Source organism: Amblyomma mixtum, chromosome 2 (genome assembly GCF_055824585.1).
Source record: "Amblyomma mixtum isolate Tamu chromosome 2, ASM5582458v1, whole genome shotgun sequence".
Taxonomy (NCBI): Eukaryota; Metazoa; Arthropoda; class Arachnida; order Ixodida; family Ixodidae; genus Amblyomma; species Amblyomma mixtum.
In genome coordinates, this window is record NC_143013.1 from 244,437,699 (window position 1) to 244,456,359 (window position 18,661).

Sequence of the window (18,661 nt, forward strand, 5' to 3'; positions counted from 1 at the left end):
TTGTCAAGTGTTTTATGGTGCTGGTGTTCTCAGACTGTGGCAGCAGTGACATGGAGTAAAGTTTGTTTCGTGCACACTGCGTGCTGCACTGAACTCATCACTGTAAAAATGCACCGTGACAGCCCCTGATAGCCCATCTGGACCTTGCATTTTTTCTTCTCATAGCTCCTCTTCAACCGAGAGCTACCCCTCTGTGCATGCTCCTTAGAGCTGCGCCGCACCGTTAACCTGATGTATCCAATCTTGGCCAACGCCCTCATGCGTGCTGAGAATGTCAGGAGTATAAAACCACCGAGTAATGGCAACGGTTACATAAGGGAGGTGTAAGGACATCGAATCTGGTGTGACTGAAATTCGGGCAACCGGCAATGGTGCAGCTTGCAAAACAAGTCCAAATGAGAGCCTGCTGCAGGAGGGTTAGTCACTGAACATCGATCGCAGCGTTGTTGAGTGCGATGATGGCAACTCTAAATAAAAGTGCTGCACGCGGTTTAACAATGTTTTGGGCTTGCCTTTTTTGTCTCGCTTCATTCTCAAGTTATTCAAATATTTCAATCTCCCTGGTGGGCTTTGACAAAATTACTCAGGTGCAAGTAGGGCACTGTTGTTTTTCATTCTTTTTCTGGGCCTCTGTAATGTATATACTGCTAGTAGCCTGTTGTGTCATCAGGCTGTGTGGACAGAGCGCTTTTTATTTTTGGTTCTTTTAATAGCCCTTCTAACGTATGTGCTACTGCTAATGTGCACTTCAAGCTGTTTTAAGGCGAAAGCCTTTAATGCCTCATCATTGTCGACAGAAGGTTGTCAGCAGAGGTGTCACGCTTTTCGGTTGGCCGAAATGGTTATGACGTCATAGTGCACGGATTCGCAGTAACGAGTTCACCCACGGATGCCTGATGCCCCCTTTTGGAGCACACGACAACTAATAAAATAGTTGTCGTCCGCTCCGACAGCGGGCGTAAGGCGTCCATGGGTGACCACATTGCATACCTCATTACTGCGAACAGAGCCATGGATACGACCAAACTCATCGAAGCAGAGAGAGAGTCGTGCTAAATAATCAGTCAGAGTCGGCAGTCAGAGTGTGTAGTTGTAATGTGTAGTCAAAGTGTGTAGTCAAATAAAACACTAGTACAGCACAAACAGTCTCGCAGTCAATGCCAAACAGTGCGCCAGGAAAGGCTTTCGCCTTGCAGCACTTTAGAGAGCCAAAGTGCCCCCTGAATTTTTTTATTCAGTACTGTTGTACTGGCAGAAGGGGCTCACAGTGCTCTTGTGTCTATCCAACCAGGAAAGAAGAGGTGAAAGAAGTGGCCAAGTGGTTGAAAGAGCAGGAGTGCTCCCAGGTGGCACGGATCAAAAGTGGCGCAACACTGCTCGACGAAGGCGTTATCAAGGCCATCGAAGAGACTGTCAACAGGGCTAAGGTCAGTGTGGTCTCGGTAGCTTTCTGCTGGCCTCCCCCCTTTCTGTACCTTCTCTGAGAAACCAGCACTGTAACAGTGAAAAGATTCATCAGGATTGGGATTGGGAAAGAATAGTTCCCAATAGAAAGTTCCGAGAGAGCTGGAAAGGGTCAGCCGCCCAATCCACAGCCATATTTTTATTGGAGCTAGGCGCTACTTGGGGCAGGTGTACGGGATAATCTCTTGAATGGAGAAGTTAGAGGGCGTGGGGGGGGGCTGTTGATAGCTCTATTTGCATTGTATTTCTTGGGCTTCTTCATTGAAAAAATGAGGGATAATGCAGTTCTCCCATTGAAGAATTCTCTCTTGCTACTGGATGCTCACTTTTCTTTATTTCGCTCCTGAACGTTAAGTTTCTTGCCAAAGGCTTTTCAGGAAGTGTTAAAAGTTTTGAGGGCGTAGTCTTGAATTTCATTTCTTCTTTTCTCACTGCGTTTTGCACTTGGAGCAGGACACGCAGCCACCGCAGGAAGTGCTCCTGGATGTGCACCCGAAACACCTGTATCGTCCAGCCATCCAGTACGGCTGGGTTCCACCTGACTCAACTGCCACTTACCAGCTGTTTGACCGAGTGGTCAGCGTTCGCGAGAATATTGTGGTCCCTGTGGGGTACCGAGGGACCATCATCGGTCTTCTTCCGAGTGAGTGTGCCTATGCACAGAGTGCCTTTAAAGGTGCAGTGAAGAGGGATCTGAACTGGTCTTTTTGCTGTGGGAACTCGATCTACACGTTCCGAGCATTCTAAGAAACTGCGACTTATTGCCCTGTGTGGCGGATTTCCCTAATTAAATCCAATTAACGTCCAGCTCCCGCCTTTATTTTTTGAATTCTCCCCGTACGGTGGGCAGAGTTGACCAACGCGTGGAGTGCCTTTCAGCCAGCTCCGTGGAGGCTTTGCTTTCTCTTTATTTTGTTTTTTAGGTTTCCGTGAATAAATAGTTTCATTCGCAGATAATTTAGCTGCAAAATAAGCCCGCAGAAATAAAAATACGCCATGACTATTTGCTGCTACGGATTACTACGTATTACTCTGCCGATGGCAGAGCGGCAAGCCGCCACGGGACTGGGTGAAAGGCACTCCACGCATTGGTCGACTCCGCCCACCGTACGGGGAGAATTCAAACGAAAAAAGGCGGGAGCCAGACGTTAATTCGATTTAATTAGGGAGATCGACCACACAGGGCAATAAATCGAAGTTTCTAAGAATGCTCGGAACGTGTAGAACGAGTTCCCGCGGCAAAAAGACGAGTTCAGATTCCTCTTCAGTGCACCTTTAAGGGGGGTACCCTGGTCTTGAAAACAAAATTTTATTAATCGAGATATAGTAATGAAATTTTCAGGCCACATGTATTTTTGTGTGCTCATTTTAGATATGTCATTTAATTTCTTGTAAAACAATTCCTTGAGCACTTGTACAATTTCTATGCAAGTATTTTGGGAAAAGTTTTGGAGAAAATTTGCTGCAGGAAACTCGTTCAAATGCATGCCATTGGGTTCTCTTGACACCAAGGAATGCATCAAGGGTAAAATTATCATCCTGGCTATCATAGAACATGAGTTGTAAGGGTACTGAAGCTGCCACTTCTGAAACAGGAATACACACTTTTCTTCTCATTTCTGAAGCAACAACTTCAAAACTCTATAACTCATGTTCTATGATAGCCAGGATGATAATTTTACCCTTATTGCATTCCTTGGTGTCAAGAGATCCCAATGGCATGCATTTCAGCGAGTTTCCTGCAGCAAATTTTCTGCAAAACTTTTCCCAAAGTACTTGCATAAAAATTGCACAAGTGCTCAAGGAAATGTTTTACACGAAATTAAATGACATATCTAGAATCAGCGCACAAAAATACATGTGGCCTGAAAATTTCATAACTGTGACTTCTTTAATAATTTTTTTTTTTTTTTTTTCAAGACCAGGGTCCTCCCTTAATGGGAGGTACCTTGAGACTTGCCTTTTACTGAATGATCCTTGAGGGTGACTTGTCATTGATCTCACTTTAACAATCGTCTTGACTTCTTGGCCACTAGAGATGCTGTTCATGTGTCCAGCTAGCTGCAAAGCTGTATCAACCGGGCCTGCATTCTAACTCTACTTGGGAAGTTAGTTCAGCCCTGTCCATCGCCAGTGGCGGCACCCGGTGTAGGCACCTGATGGTGGTCTAATTGACGATCAGTGGAACGGGTTTCTTGTCCTGTGGTTCATCAGTTCATTTTATTTACCCTTAGTGGACAGGGGAGAAGCACATAAAGACAACCAAAGGTGTGTAAATACGATTACAAAATACAAGAACGACGAGCACGATGAAGAGCACGACCTGGGCATGGCAAAAGTCTCCAGCTGACAATTGTTGCTCTTGTGGGGGTGCAGAGGAGGAGAATGAGCCGCAGATGTGCGAGGTCGTGTTTGACGAGACGTTTGCCGGTGGCCTGGCACTGCGGTGCTCGGCACACCGGGGCTACCGCCTCTCCACCCTGTTCCTGGTGAACCTGTCGCATGGCAGTCGGGGCCAGCGCAGCCAGCAGCTCTACCAGGTGCCCGCACGTCGCCAGCAGCAGCCTGAAACATATGCTCAGGTGAGTTGCATTGAGCGAATCCAAATGGTCATGCGGGGCAGACACAGTGCCTAAAAATTTGCAGCAATAGTCGTTCAAAGTATAATACGAGTTTTAACATCATCTGATACAATTTCGAATGCCATGCATATTGCCCTGAAACTGCCTGTTCAGTCTTGAATTTGCTGGCAGGTGTCCTTATCACTTTGTTTGTGATGCAAGAAGTGACCAAACTTATCTGATGAGATTGTAGCCACTGCCAACTGCATCTGTGACATAGGCACTTTGTGTGCCTCGGCTGGAAAGTCCTTCACTACCTTTAAAACATGTGCGACCAAGAGCAGTGGTGATTCAATCTTTCAACGACTGCCGAGCACACTTGCTATTAGTATTGCCTTCACTGAGTTGTTTCTGTTTGCGGGCATAAGATCGCCCAATGAACAGCATTGATGTTTGAAGCAGGTCTGCCTGCTGTCACCGTTGACACTGCTGAAGTTCGTATACTGCTAGTATACACTGCTGAAGTTCGTATAATTTTCAGTGAACATTGCTGCAGGTTTCATTTTGTTACTTTTGATGTATTCACGCACATCATGAGAACGCTGTATGATGACAGATCTCAGCACATTGCCAGTGCGGAAGATTGTTGCTACCAAGCATGACCCCATCGCATTAGCAAAGAGGCCATGGCAGCTTAATGAGGTCACACAGGCTGGTCTCCAGGTAGCACAGTTGGAAAATTTGCACAGCTAGGTCTCATATGAGTTCCCCTTGTTTACAGGTATAAGGCAGCACGAATTTCAGATGAAAGAAAAATTGATATCAGGTATCTAGATGTGTTATAGTTGCATGACAGAAAAAATGTTTATCCTAAGTGGTTGGCGTTTATTCTGCTTGTCCATAAACGCAACGCCTGCTGACTCAGGGAGTTAAACAGATCCTGTCAAGCATTGTAGAATGTGCTGTATGTGGTCACGGGACCAGTAATATCATTTCATTTCATGTGGACGATGCGATCATTGGACAGCTTCTCAGTAACAGCTAGCACTGTAAAAATGGATATTGACAGAGCATGTACTTTTTGTTGAACATGTGTGGATTCTGTCTTGTATTATACCGTATTGGCGTCGCCATGTGAGAGAGGGCGCAAGAAAGCAGGGGGTCGGACAGTGGTGCACACAGGTAAACACACCACCCCCATAGCTATTCCTTTATTAAATTCCTGCATGTCTTACCCAGGCTTTGGCTGAAGCCCAAATGCAACCTGCACTTATTGAGAAGGCAGGCATTTCTCCGACTGCTGTGCAATCGTGTTTGTCGACAAGAGTTACTGAGAGACATAACAGAAGAAAAAAAAAACAGGATAGTGTTCTAATGAGCCATTTATTTAAAAATGAATTTCTTTTTCTTTCACAATTGGTTTTTTTGTTTTGTTTTGCCAGCAGCAGGAAAAGTAGTGCTTCTGCCGTTGGTGCTATGTATGCATTTGGAGATCACCAGTCTGTGGAATTTGAGCTTGATCCAGTTGGGATGTTGAGAGATGGGAAGCATGAAAAACCTTGTGGGCATTCACTGTGGGGGCTGAAATGTTTCAGTGCCGTGGAAGGTAGATGGTAGTGGTTGTTCAGCTGTATTTTGGCTGGCCCCCTTCTCCCATGTTTCCTTCCGGGATTAGGCAATGGGCGGAGGCAGGCCGAGGGCAAACCTGGACAATGGCTGGCAGGAGCTGTCTCCGCAACGTCGGCAGCCGAGGAACAGGTTCCACCACTCTCCAAACTCTCCCTTCGAGGCACAAAAGGTGAGCCAGGTAGGTTTCACATTGCGAGTGCTGCCGTGTGGGAAGGTGGGAAGTTGAGCCAGCTATACTACACACGTTGCAAAAAGAACATGTGTTGCAAAAAGTTTGTCACTGCCTACAGCTGAACATTGAAGTTTGCGCTTATTGGTGTGCCATAAAGTTTTGTGGCTTAGTTTCTCCACAACCTCCATATCTTTTTAGCTTTTGCAGCCATCTTTGTAGTTATTTCAGGACTGTGTACAATGTGAGTCAAAGCCTACAGGAATTTTCATGATTTTCTTGACATTGAAACGTTTAATGGGGGAACAGGGTCCTGTTCGTAGACTTTCCCATGCTCCTTTTGTTTCCTGTGCTGTCGCAGCAGTGGCCATTTTGTGGTATCATGATGGCATCTTAACTCTTTCGCTACCGCGCCATAGGCCATCGATCGCATATGATCGATTCAAATCGCCCGCGCAAAAAAGCTCATTTTGGAGAGTCGTGTACGTGCTCCGCCATCTGGCTAGCGAGCTCAACAACTGCTCTTTCGATTGCAGCCTTGGCTTCAGTGTTTTGACATGAGGGGGTGCCGAGAAAAATAAAACTTTGAGAGGCCGCAGCGGCGTCAGCCGGAGAAAATGGCATCCGCGTCGCCGCGCGCTCCTCGAAAACGAAAGCTGACACCGAGTACGTCGGCCGGTTTCGGTTTCGTTTTTTGCGACGAAAGCAGCGGTTATTAGTCGGGCAACAATGTACAGTCTTTGTCAAAAGTTTAGAGCCCAGGGGGTTTGCTTCTAAGCCTTGTAGTGGGACTCCTGTAGCATTCGTGGTAGTCCTACCCATTGGAGGAGGCAGGACTAGAAATCTTCTTACCTTCATCAAATTTGGAGCGCTGGAGATGCATTACGAACCAGACAGTGTGCTTCAGAAGCAAACCCCCTGGGCTCCAAACTTTTGACAAAGGCTGTACAAACGTTGGATTTCGGTTTCGACAGCGAGACTTTGCCTCGGGAGCCTGGAACGTCAGCGCGTACTTGCATGTAAGTTCTGTTTTCATTCACTGTGGGTTTTCTGCGGATCATACGGTTTGTAATTGATGAGAGTGGTTTATTTTTGTGCTTCAGGGTCTTGACAACGTATGGCGAAGGCAGTTTGCCAAATGCTCAAGGTCGCATCGCGTTTTTCAACCAAGACGACAGCTAGGTGTCCATATCGGCACATCGCTGCGGAGCGACGCTCGGAGATTAGCTCGACTTCTCGACTTTTTTTGATGCTCTTCACGACGGAAATGATGAAGACCGTGTGCGGAAACACTAATAAGTATGCATGGATGAAGATTTTCAGCAAGTTCGGCGTGACGGCTCATGGGAAGACGTGAATCTGTTGGAGATGCTGATGTTCATTGGAATCATCATATACATTGGAATTGTTGACCTGCCGCGACTTTATTTCTACTGAAATACCAGAATAATCTATTCTGGCCCTCTGCCATCAAAAATCATTTCTCAAAATTGGTTTTTCGCTTTTTTTGTTTGTTTGTTTTTTGCACGTAACGGACCCGGATGATTCAGTGGCGGCAGCATCTATTGGCAACACTTGGAAAGTCCTGGCTTGCGAACCACATCTCTAAAACTTATTTCATTGATTCTGATGTTTTAGAGCTTGCCTAAAATGCCAAATTTTATCAGCTGGCTTTCAGGGAGCAGCTCATTCAAGAAATCTTCGGGTATGATGAGGGAAATGAAGTCCATGCCCCAATCCTCCCATAGAATCCATTCAACACCAACCGAAAAAAATTAAAGAAAGAAGAAACTGCAAGCTCGGCTTTCAGAGAACAAGGGAGGAACAAAAATAAAACCTTATGTGAAGCACCTGTCAGTCTACCTCTGCTTCACATCTTCACCCCTGATTGCTCTACACAGTGGCACCACAGTCATGACCCCTGACTTGACAGGCCATGGAAAGTGCAGTAAATTTTTCTCATAGCTGAAACTATGAATAATGACAGCTATAAACATGTGCAACAGTTTGTATATTCCAGTTTTCCTCTAATCAAGTTGTGGCTTAGTGTAGCCGGTAATTTTTGTTTTTGCTATATACTTTTTTTTGTTTTTAGCAAATTTCACAAATAAATGTTCATTTACTTTCGCACACACAACTCTTCTGTTTGTTTCATTCAGAAGTGTAACTAATAAGCTACAATTTCATGCATTGCAATATGTGCTGGGTGTATTAGTTCTTGTGAAAAAAATTTTTCTTTCCGTACACTCCAAATCGTCCATTTTTCTGCGGTAGCGAAAGAGTTAAAGGGGACCAACAGAATTCACTCCAAAGTTGCAAGCATGAGCACTGTGGGTAGTGGCCTCTTGCACAGCTGATGAGGACAGTCACAAGTGGTTTTTTTTTTTTACTAAATTATTTATACTGGTGCGTGCTTGAACCTTGCACAGTTGGGAGGAATGTTTGGCGACGAGTTTTGACGATTGACGAGCTTGGGCGCCATATTTTCCCAATTGTCTTTGGGTAGGCTCAGCACACAGTGTGTACAGGGCAATGTAGTTCTGTACAGTGTAGAAACAAACCAAGCCGCCATAAGCTGCCTAGAGGGCAATTTGGCTTTTAAAAGAATACACAGGAAAAGCATCAGGCTTTTAATCATCCTCGCTATGGATGGCACTCAGCACGATAAGCTACAAAATTTTTACTTTTTGTGTCCAGGATTGCTGTGGATGAGACGGCTCTTAGTTTCGGATAGAGAAGGTTACACAGTGGCTATTGGTATTAGTATCCAATTCCACCCGCGATCAAATGCTGCCTGTGTATAAGGCTTTAGAGTGAGCTAGCCAGCAGCTCTGACCTGGCTTTGTGAGCGATGTTTTTAAAAACAGTTTGAGTAGCTGGCATTACTGATTTCTGCTTCAGGAGTAGTTAAGAGGGGCACTTGCATTTTCGTGTGCGTATAGCTTTCTCTCTCTCTTTTTTTTTCTGAATTCTCAGTCATCGCCTTCGTCCGAGGTGTCCAAGGAAAGCAGCTCAGACTTTGCCTCCCTGTGGCTGGGGCTGCAGAAGGCCACAACTCAGATGCCCAGCAGTGTGCCACCACCAGCGCAGCAGCCATCGTCCTCGCAGCACAACCAGGGCACTCCTCTGTCGCTGGACGAGCTCTTCAAGGGTGAGTGGGACGACTTGAAGGAAGTCTTTGGCTTTGCCGCCACTTTTTTTTTTTTTTCATCCCCAAGTAGTTGCACACCATTAGCTGTTTACACACACCAGCAAATACCAAGGCATGCGATTTCACCTACTTGCATAGCCAGCGTGTTGCACTCGCTCTTTAGAGAGGCTTGTGTGAATTGTGAAATTTCGGCCTGAATTGAGTGTTGAGTGCTGCCTGCAGAATAATGAAAGTTTGGTTACAGGATCAAATCCCGACCACTGCGTCCGTGCTTCCGTGGGGGTGCAGTGCAAAAATGCCTGTGCGCTGCACGATGTCAGTGCGCGTTGAAGAATCCCAGGTGCTTTGAAATTATAATCTGGAGCCCTCAGCTACAGCATCCAGCATGGCCCGCATGAAGTTTTGAGACGTTACACCCTGCATACCGTACCTATTTTCTGCTTAGTAGCACATTTGTTGGAGCAGTCAGCCATGCAAAGCCAAAACCACTGAGAGCATAAAAAGATGACTTATGTGTAAGGCAGATGTTTTGACTTCACTTATTTATAGTTCATGTGCACATTTCACTCTGTATATTTTTTTCAGTGTTGTTACATAGGCTTGTCATTTGATTATGTATTATTATTGTAACGAGTTGGTGGACCGAGCAATGCCGAGAGGCGGACCGGCTCGGCGGTCGCCGTCAACGGCTAGGCTCGAAGAAACGGACGATGATGCACGCGCTCCACTGCGCAACGAACAACTGCTCCTAGAGCTGTGTCCTTTTTATTGTCTTGCTGCCTCGCAAGTTCTATCCCGTCGGCACCGGGTGGCGCCACAACACAAACATGAAAACGAAACTGTAACAATTATGACTTTCAAATGCAGCACACATAACAGCGGTAGGGTATAATCTTCATGCACCCTTCGCATTGTGGCAATTGGCTGCAGATGTAGCAGCAAGCATGCTTTGTGGAAAGAACCACACCACCTATGTGCAAGCTGTGTGGCACATTTTGACACATATTGAAAACTATAATTGGAGCCATTCGGTGCAGCCTAGCATAGGCATGTTGAATGGCAGCCAATATTTGAACTTGGTAAAGTCACTCTCAGAGGGGATGAACGAGCTGCTCGTTGTTTGGAGCTTAAAATATTTTTGAGAACTCTTAATAATAGATGTTCAGAAATTGAATAAAAGTATTTGACTAATTGCTGTTTGATTTGATAATTTGAATACATAATGAATATTCGAGAGTGGAATACTAATTGGTCGAATCATTTTGCTTCAAGTTACTCAAATTTTTCGATTGGTTACTATTAGAAATTGGAATGTTCACACACGTTTAATTGCTTGACATCCTAGATGTTGGTCATGCAGCAAAAATTTTTTGCTCCAGCGCAATGGTTCTGGTCTTATTGTCTTACCACCAACTCCCTGCTAATGCGCCTCTTATTATCACCAGGTCAAAGGAATTTTCACACTTTGCAGCACATTGGGAGTATGCTGCACGCTTCTTTTGTAACAGTGCTCTTCTGCACTGTTAATAACCTTTTTGCAATGGTGTTACATGTATGCAGTGCACTTCTCTAGCGGTGTCAGCCTGCTAGTTGTCGCTTGCATTAACACGGTTGGTGGTGGAGATTAGTGATCTTGCTCTGTGGTGTCTGCAGGGGCAAAAAGCCATGAGCAGCAGGGAAGTGCCATGGTTTCCCCATCAGCATCATCAGCAAGGTATGTCTGCCCCCATTACCTTCGGTACCCATTGATGAGGACACAAGAATTGCATAGCAACAAGACAAAAGATGGAATGAAAGGCACCACCAACACTGTGCTGATTATGTCGTTCACTTGTCTTTTGTGGGCATCAACTCGCACTGTTTTGTAATGGAACCAAACCAACTTGGCCAAATTTCTGTTCTGGGGAAGTGCTACATGGCTATGCCTGTCATGTTTTAGAAGCCATACAAGGAACTGTTTGTACAAAAAAAAAAAAAAAAATGTGAGCATGTCTGTCAGAATTTAAAATTATTCAGAGGGGCCTGAACAACCCTTTAACACGAGCCACTAACGCGGAGAGCTAATTGAATGCATGGACTAAGCAGTGAAAACTTAACCAATTTTTTTTTTTCTTAACCCTTTCAGGCACTTTGTACACAATTGCGTAAGCGGCAAACTTACAGCTTTTTCTGACAAAATGGAGCACTTAACAGTGATTTCATTATTTCAGTCAAATTGAGTACCCTTCTTGTTGCAAATAAGTTGTTTTTGGTACCATGTAGCAAACGCAGTAAATAATAGTTTACATAACAGTGAGCTAGGTAGCACTTTGTCCGTCGTTTCTGTGCAGACAGATTTTGCCGGGAGTGAAAACATCGATGATTTTTGCTCAGTTTCGAGCGTAATATGCATCTCCGAAACACAAAGTAATTCCACATTCTCTAGGGTGTCTACCTGACACACAAGAACATTTCGATGGTATTATTTCTAACAAATCTGACACTTTGTACAGAATTGTCCACATTGTTGTAAGAACTGACCTGCTGGTCTTTCACTCAAGAACTAACAAATTCCCTTTCTTGAGGCCTGAATATACTACTTAGGTGAAAAAATAATTGATTTCAGTAAAAACAGAAAATGGCGCCTGAAAGGGTTAAGCAAAAAGAAAGTATACTGGCTCACCCAGCATGAATTTGACAAAAGTGAATCCTGATTAAATGAGTAAATGACATCCTGCAATGTTTCCATGCCTGCATATAACAAACATGATTGTTACACACCATTTGTCCGTTATATCCGGATGTTCGCAGTAAGTGGACTGGTCATGACATAAATGACAACCACAAGACGGACTTTTTTGGTGCTCTGTCTACATGATACCTGCGAATAGCCATCAACCTGGCCACATTCCCGCGTCGGTCGGCATATTTTCATGCTTCGCAATCTGCGGAACAATCGGCACCATGAGTTCGGGCCCAGTGCATCACGCGATGAAAAGCCATTTTTAAGTACGGGGCATATATCAGTTAGACGCAAAATTTGTACCCACAAATATGGTCATCTGCGTCTATGGTGCATACATCTTGGTGGCTGCCTTTCTCAGAAGATCACAGCAGTGAGGTGCGCGGTTTCAGCGACAGCAGCCACTTTTCGTGCACAAGAAACGTTCCACGCTGAGAGGTGGTGACGTGCACCGGCGAAGGACTGTCTTTAAGAGTAGAAAGCACAGAGCAACACACGATAAAATGCAGTTAACTTGGGGCATATATCAGTTAGACGCAAAATTTGTACCCAGAAATGTGGTCATCTGCGTCTATGGAGCATACGTTTAGGTGGCTGCCTTTCGCAGAAGATCACAGCAGTGAAGTGCGCGGTTTCAGCGACAGCAGCCACTTTTCGTGCACAAGAAACGTTCCACGCTGAGAGGTGGTGACGTGCACCGGCGAAGGACTGTCTTTAAGAATAGAAAGCACAGAGCAACACACGGAAAAATGCAGTTAACTTCTAGTCTTGTCTTTTCTTCACATAAGCTGCACCCTTTTCGTGGTGTTCGCACGAAAAGCTGGAACAATATCAGTGTTTGTGTAGGACCACGACGAAGACTGCCCAGCGTGCTGCCGCTGAGCGCGACTTCCTGGTGCCTGTGTGTTCGCTGTTAACTGAATTTTTTGTCGGTAGACATTTGTTATATCTGAGGTTCGGCGCCGTAGCCCTGATGTACATTGTGATGGTCGTGTCGTCTTCATTCGTGCTAAGCGAGCGTTCGTTACAAGTGGGTTCAGCTGTACTCTGCAATGAAACAGCGTGAGGAAGGATAAAGGAGACACATGACGAGCACCTCGCTTGTCTTGTTCCTCTCCTCTCTTTCTATGCGTTTTGCATGGGTTGGGTTCAAATACAAATACAAATACAAATACCTTTATTTAAACATCAGGGATGTTAGGGGGTACACCCAAAAAGCCTATGACTGGCTTGACAGAGGGGCGCACCCCCGTACATAAAAACCGGCAGCAACAGAACACGGACAGAACAATAAAAAGACTACAGTGCATAGGTAAATATCATTCAATAAAGATTAGTGAACATCCTCTTGAAATTATATATAGTTGAAGTCGGCAAGATTAACACGCAACGCTCAAAGACACTGAAAATGAACTAAGGATAACAATCACAAAAGAAAACGGGATAAAGGGGGAAAATACTTGCAGTAAGAAAAAAATCCGTACCGTTAGGTCCTCAGGGCTCATTGCGCCGATTAAGAAGAATTGGAATTATATGTCGCAGCATTTGACGACCATAATTAGTACGGAAGGATGGCACATACCAGACGTCATTGTTACGCGTTGGGTAGTAATTAGCTTTGGGCCGTAAGTTAGCTGTGATATCAAAGAATGCGTCTTGATTTTTCCGTTTTCTTTCATATCGTTTACTTAGCAATAGATTATATAGGTCGTTAATAGGAGTTACTTTTAATGATGCGAAAAGAGGTTGAGTGTGAGCAGTAAACGGGGCATTTGCAATGATACGAATGACCTTTTTCTGTATTTTCTGTAGCCTATATGTATTTGACCATGTTGTTGTACCCCACACCAGATGACAATATGAAAGGTTAGATAGAAATAGTGCATTATAAACTAACAGTCTGACACTCAGAGGTAGTAAAGAGCGGACTTTGTATAACATGCCTGTGCATTTTGCAAGTTTCTTAACCAGATTGTTGATTGTCAGAAAATCCATTCCTTTAGAGCTTGGTGGCAGAAAGTGTCCTTTTCAATTCCCCACAGCATCATGGAGGACCTGGTGAGACGCACAAGGGAGACGATGGGTGCTGAGCCAGACCACTACTGCATTGGAATGGACGGAGAGGTGAGTGCGGTGGAGCTCATACGTTCTCCAACACATAGCTGGGCTCTTTGCAGGCAAGCTGGGTAGGCAGCAATGCGACGCCGAGGTTTTTTTTTCATTCTTTTCGCTGCTTGCTCTGTGGCATTGTTTCATATAAAAAGTTTTTATGACGAGTTTGCACACGGGGTGCTGTTTTGTTATGATGAAGCGTAAGAGGTCTGTATTCTGTCTGCCAGTGCAGAAAGCGAAGCCAAATTGAGGCCTAAAACAGAATTGCAATGTCCTTTCGGGGCGTCATAATGTCATAAAAAACAATGCGAATTTCAGCGTTACAAAGTAAACTGTAGGTTTTGCTGGCTTCATTATGCTGAGCTTTAAAATGCATGTGCATTTCTGATCAATTCATGTCACATTTTGATGCATACAGGAACATTTTTCAAAATTATATATGGTAGAGCCTTGTTGACACATCTAAAAATAATTGCAGAAAAAAACAGATTATCTGGGAAAAAAGTATGATCCAAGCCACCTAATTTCGAAAAATGTAACTGTTGAATGAGGTACAAAGGCATTGATTGACAATTTCACTTCATAGAAATGTCAGTCGGCACTGCTTGGTGCAGGATCTGAACAGATCCTTTTCTAGTGCTCGCAGAATTCACTCCGTGTTCGTGCTGTCTTAAGCGCGGAAGGAACTTCGTAACGCATTCAGTCCGCCGATGGCAATGACGAAAGTAACCAAAATCCCTTCCTCGTCGTTTTTGAATGCTTTGCCCCCTTCACACCTAAGTACTGTGAGGAAGCCACTGCAACGGCTGACTGTTGCATCGTTTCTGCCCGTGGCCCGCTCGTATGTGAGCGCATTGCTGCAGTTCATAGATGCCTCGCCTCTTTGCCCCTATGCACTGTGGAGAAACCCCAGCGTTTCTGTTTCCTCATGTTGTGTCTCCGCAAAAACGGCTCTCTTGAATGCTAGCGCGTTATTTTTGTTGTTGTTGGTGGTGGTGATGCTTTGCATCCTCGCACCTGAGCACTGCAGAGAAGCCACCGTGGCGGATGACTGCCGCTGCATTTCAGCTCTTGATATCACGTGTCCTCAGGTTCGGCCCCCTTGCAAGTCTGTGCATGTGTGGTTGGTCAATAAACATATTATACGACCATGATTTGGCGAAATTTTGAACACAGTAGCTTGGCAATTGCGTTATCCCCGAGCGTATTAACTGGGAGGAATGTAGTGTAACTCTATGGAACATTTCTAGTGTCCACGATTCTGCGTGTACAAGTCAGGAAATCGTATCAATCGGGAACGTTCAACTAGGTGTTATTGTAGTTATGATGTCGTGACATGATCAAAATGTTCTGCGTGTTCCGTGTTTCTTCCTTGAGGCACTGTCCTTGTTTAACCCTTTGAAGGTTTTTGCCGTATATGTACGGCGGCAGTTTTCTGTCCCACAAGGTCTTTGCCGTACGGGTACGGTTTCAATCTTCCGTTTGAAATTTTGCGCCAAAAGAACAGTGCGTGCTCACTGGGGGGTGCTGCCACCTCTTAGGACTTACAAGAAGTGTTTGAATTTTGTGCTGCCTTCTTACGGAGATAAGCAGAACTTATGTCTAGCTTTAGCGCGGCGGCACAGACTGCGGCAACACCCCTTTTGTAGTTTTGGTTTCGCCGCGTGATCGCAACGGAGTCACGCGAAATTTGTGTTTTCTTTTTGTCAGCACTATCTTGTAGGGGCTGCCGAAGTTGATTTCTATCTTTATTGGCGCTGCTCTTAGCTTGCTTATCACCGTTGCTCGCGAGGTATTCTCGCCCTCTGTGGCAACGCGCCTACGCGGTTTCGATTCCGCCGCGGGATCGCAACGGAGTCGCGCGAAACGTGTTTTCTCTTTGTGGGCACTGTTTTGCAGAGGCGGCGAAAGTTGATTTCTATCTTTATTGGTGCTGCTCTTAGCTTGCTTATCACCGTTGCTATTCTATTCTATTGAACATTTTCCAGCTGTTAGTGATGCTGTCACCAAAGTACTGTTCCTAATTTTTTTTTACTATTTATTCTCGATTATATACATTTTGTAGATTCAAGATCCGCAATAAAGTAATTTGACCACCTGGGAAAGTTTTCTTCAAAATAATTCGACCCTCAAAGGTTTAAAACAAGGGCTGTACACAAGTTCGTGTAACTAGCTATTTTCCTCATAACCAACGTGCTGCTCACGCCCAGCGCTGTACCAGGAGTGTTGGTGCGAGCATTTCATTTGCAGTGGTCCTGTCAACCGTTGGGTCACAGCGTGTCTGGTGCGGATGCGTTCTCTCTCTCTCTCGTAGCCTCCGAAGAAGTTCAAGGCCTTCGTCACCCTTCCCAGTGGAGAGAAGTTTGCCAGTGCCTGCATGGACAACAAGAACTCTGCACTGCAAGATGCGGCCCAGCAGGCCCTTGCATTTGTTGCGGTAAGTGTTTTTGTGCGGACGTCCCCAGGGTATTTTACGGTGGTGAATAATGCTGGGATTTTGAGAAGAGCGCCAGCTTCTGAAGCATCATGTACATCGATTTTAATAGTCGGAGGTCAAATTAGACCTTGAAACTGTTTAGGTAAATTTTCGTTTTTTTTTTTTTGTTGTTGCTATTTCGAGAATCTTGTTTCCCCTTAACGAGGGTTCACTGAACAAACTTAATCTCACAGACCAATGCATCCTTGGTGACATAGTCTTTTGCACTTTTATAGTGACTTGAATTAAGACTTATTGAAATGGGAAATGCTTTTATGTCTCTTTTGTAATCATAGCTGAGTGTGTTTGGGATGCATTTTGATGCAGAAAAAGGCTGCTGCTCCAACCCAGGCAATGGAACAGACGCCATTAGCAGGTTAGTCTCTTTGCTTTTTTTTTTTTTTTTGCAGCTGGTTTCTGGACTGTAGCAATACCTTTGAGGTGCCTGTTCAGAGGCCTCAAAAAATTTGATGGGAGCACTCAGTTTTTCCACTGGTAATTGAGCCGTGCTTTGCTCTACTGTACAATCAATGCAAAGGCTGGTGGCAACAGACCACGTTACAATGCTGATTGGATTGTGACACCCAGATCACTGCCAGCCTCTTCAGTTGCCATGGTTAAAGCTCTCCTTGAAATCAAAACTGTCACCTTGTTTGCCGCACTTCATTAACTTTGGCCTGGCACAGAGTTTTCAGAAAAGTATACAAATATGAATTCAATGGATTGGTAGCTGTGGCTGCTCTCATTCAGGAACCCAAGCCGCCGCGGTGGCTCAGCGGTTATGGTGCTCGGCTGCTGACCCAAAAGACGCGGGTTCGATCCCGGCCGCGGCGGCTAGAATTTCTTTGGAGGAGAAATTCTAGAGGCCCATGTACTGTGCGATGTCAGTGCACGTTAAAGATCCCCAGGTGGTCGAAATTTCCGGAGCCCTCCACTACGGCGTCTCTCATAGCCTTAGTCGCTTTGGGACGTTAAACCCCATAAACCAACCAAACCATTCAGGAACCCAGTGATATATTTTGTATTTTCTTTGTGGATCTGAGGAAACTTGGGTAGATTTCATCGAATTTCACTACCCTCTATTGCTTTTCTTTTTAAAACTGAGGACCACTTTATTTCTGAGTACCAGGCGCTTTACAACAACTAAGTGCCCTGTGTTACAGCGCAGCAAAAAGAAAAATGAACACACTTATGGTGGCAGAAGTGTGGGCACTGCCTTCATTATCATGGTGCTTGCAGCAAACATTATCAGCTGATGCTTATTATGCGCAAGCACAAGGTTTTTATGTGTAGCTCTAAGACAATGTAGAGAGCACTCAATTGCCGGCCAGGTACCAGTCAAACGGAAACTACCACAATTTAGAACTGGCAGTGTAACACTTCTCTGACAAGCGAAAATAAGAAAAGTCGAGTGCAGTATTCTCTCCTCATCATGCGTTAGTCGACTTTCTGGTGGTTAGTCAGCTGCGCTCCCATCGGAGCCCATCGCAGTCCATGCTTTGGCTTCAAATGACAATAATCCTTACACCAATGCTTCAAACGACAGTAGCAGCTTCTCCACTCCTTCTGAGACCTCCATAGACCTTTCCAGTAGACTGTTGTAGCCGCCATGGTGGCTCAGTGGTTACAGCGCTCGGCTGCTGACCTGAAAGGTTCGGGTTCGATCCTGCTCGCGGCAGTCGAATTTCGATGGACACAAAATTCTAGAGGCCCATGTACTGTGCGATGTCAGTGCGCGTTAAAGAACCCCAGGTGGTCGAAATTTCTGGAGCCCTTCACTACGGCGTCTCTCATAGCCTGAGTCGCTTTGGGACATTAAACCCCATAAACCAAACCAAACCAGTAGACTGTTGTGTGCACCTAGCATGGTGCGAGTGGTAGTGCAAGGTCTGGTTTGCAAAAGTCCGAAGAGTGAGTTTTTTTTTTTTCACATCTGCCTATTCACATTGGAAATGTCCATATCTGGCTGTTGCAAATAGAGTCTGTGGTGCTGTGCTTGTTGTCATTTCTTCCGCGTGTTGTTCAGTGCCAGCTCTGCGGCCCAGCATGCCCCTCCCTTTCGGCAACCAACTGTCACTGTCCGAGCTCGGTGCGCGTCTTCGGATGCCGCCCCCTTGCGAGGCGTCGCTGATCCCGGATTCATTCGTCGAGACCAACCGCCGCCTGATGGAGGCACTGAACAGCCGGCCTGAGCCACCACGGTCACAGCCTCCAGACGCAACATGGCAGATGCCAAGGATGCCGGCACCGGTTACCCGCACGCCACTGTATAGGACATCATCGGGGAATGAATGGCAGCAGCAGCAGCAACGCCCATACTTCCACCAGTCCAACCCACGCAGTGCTTTCATGCCACGGCCTAACACCTTTGTCGTAA

At 45.4% G+C, this 18,661-nt stretch overlaps 1 protein-coding gene across 3 annotated transcripts in view; it reads left to right on the forward strand.

Moving 5' to 3' along the window:
• pcm (5'-3' exoribonuclease pacman) overlaps window positions 1–18,661 on the forward strand; it is a 67,821-nt gene that overhangs the window by 41,406 nt on the left and 7,754 nt on the right. Inside the window, exons 28-37 of one of the 3 annotated variants that reach the window (XM_089573434.1) lie at window positions 1,292–1,427; window positions 1,918–2,107; window positions 3,841–4,046; window positions 5,701–5,832; window positions 8,800–8,974; window positions 10,628–10,688; window positions 13,739–13,820; window positions 16,123–16,245; window positions 16,612–16,660; window positions 18,311–18,657. In XM_089573434.1, coding sequence (XP_089429560.1) covers window positions 1,292–1,427; window positions 1,918–2,107; window positions 3,841–4,046; window positions 5,701–5,832; window positions 8,800–8,974; window positions 10,628–10,688; window positions 13,739–13,820; window positions 16,123–16,245; window positions 16,612–16,660; window positions 18,311–18,657 — 1,501 coding nt within the window. The remainder of the gene's footprint in view (window positions 1–1,291; window positions 1,428–1,917; window positions 2,108–3,840; window positions 4,047–5,700; window positions 5,833–8,799; window positions 8,975–10,627; window positions 10,689–13,738; window positions 13,821–16,122; window positions 16,246–16,611; window positions 16,661–18,310; window positions 18,658–18,661) is intronic. The other 2 variants (XM_089573435.1, XM_089573436.1) reach the window with 2 other exon arrangements.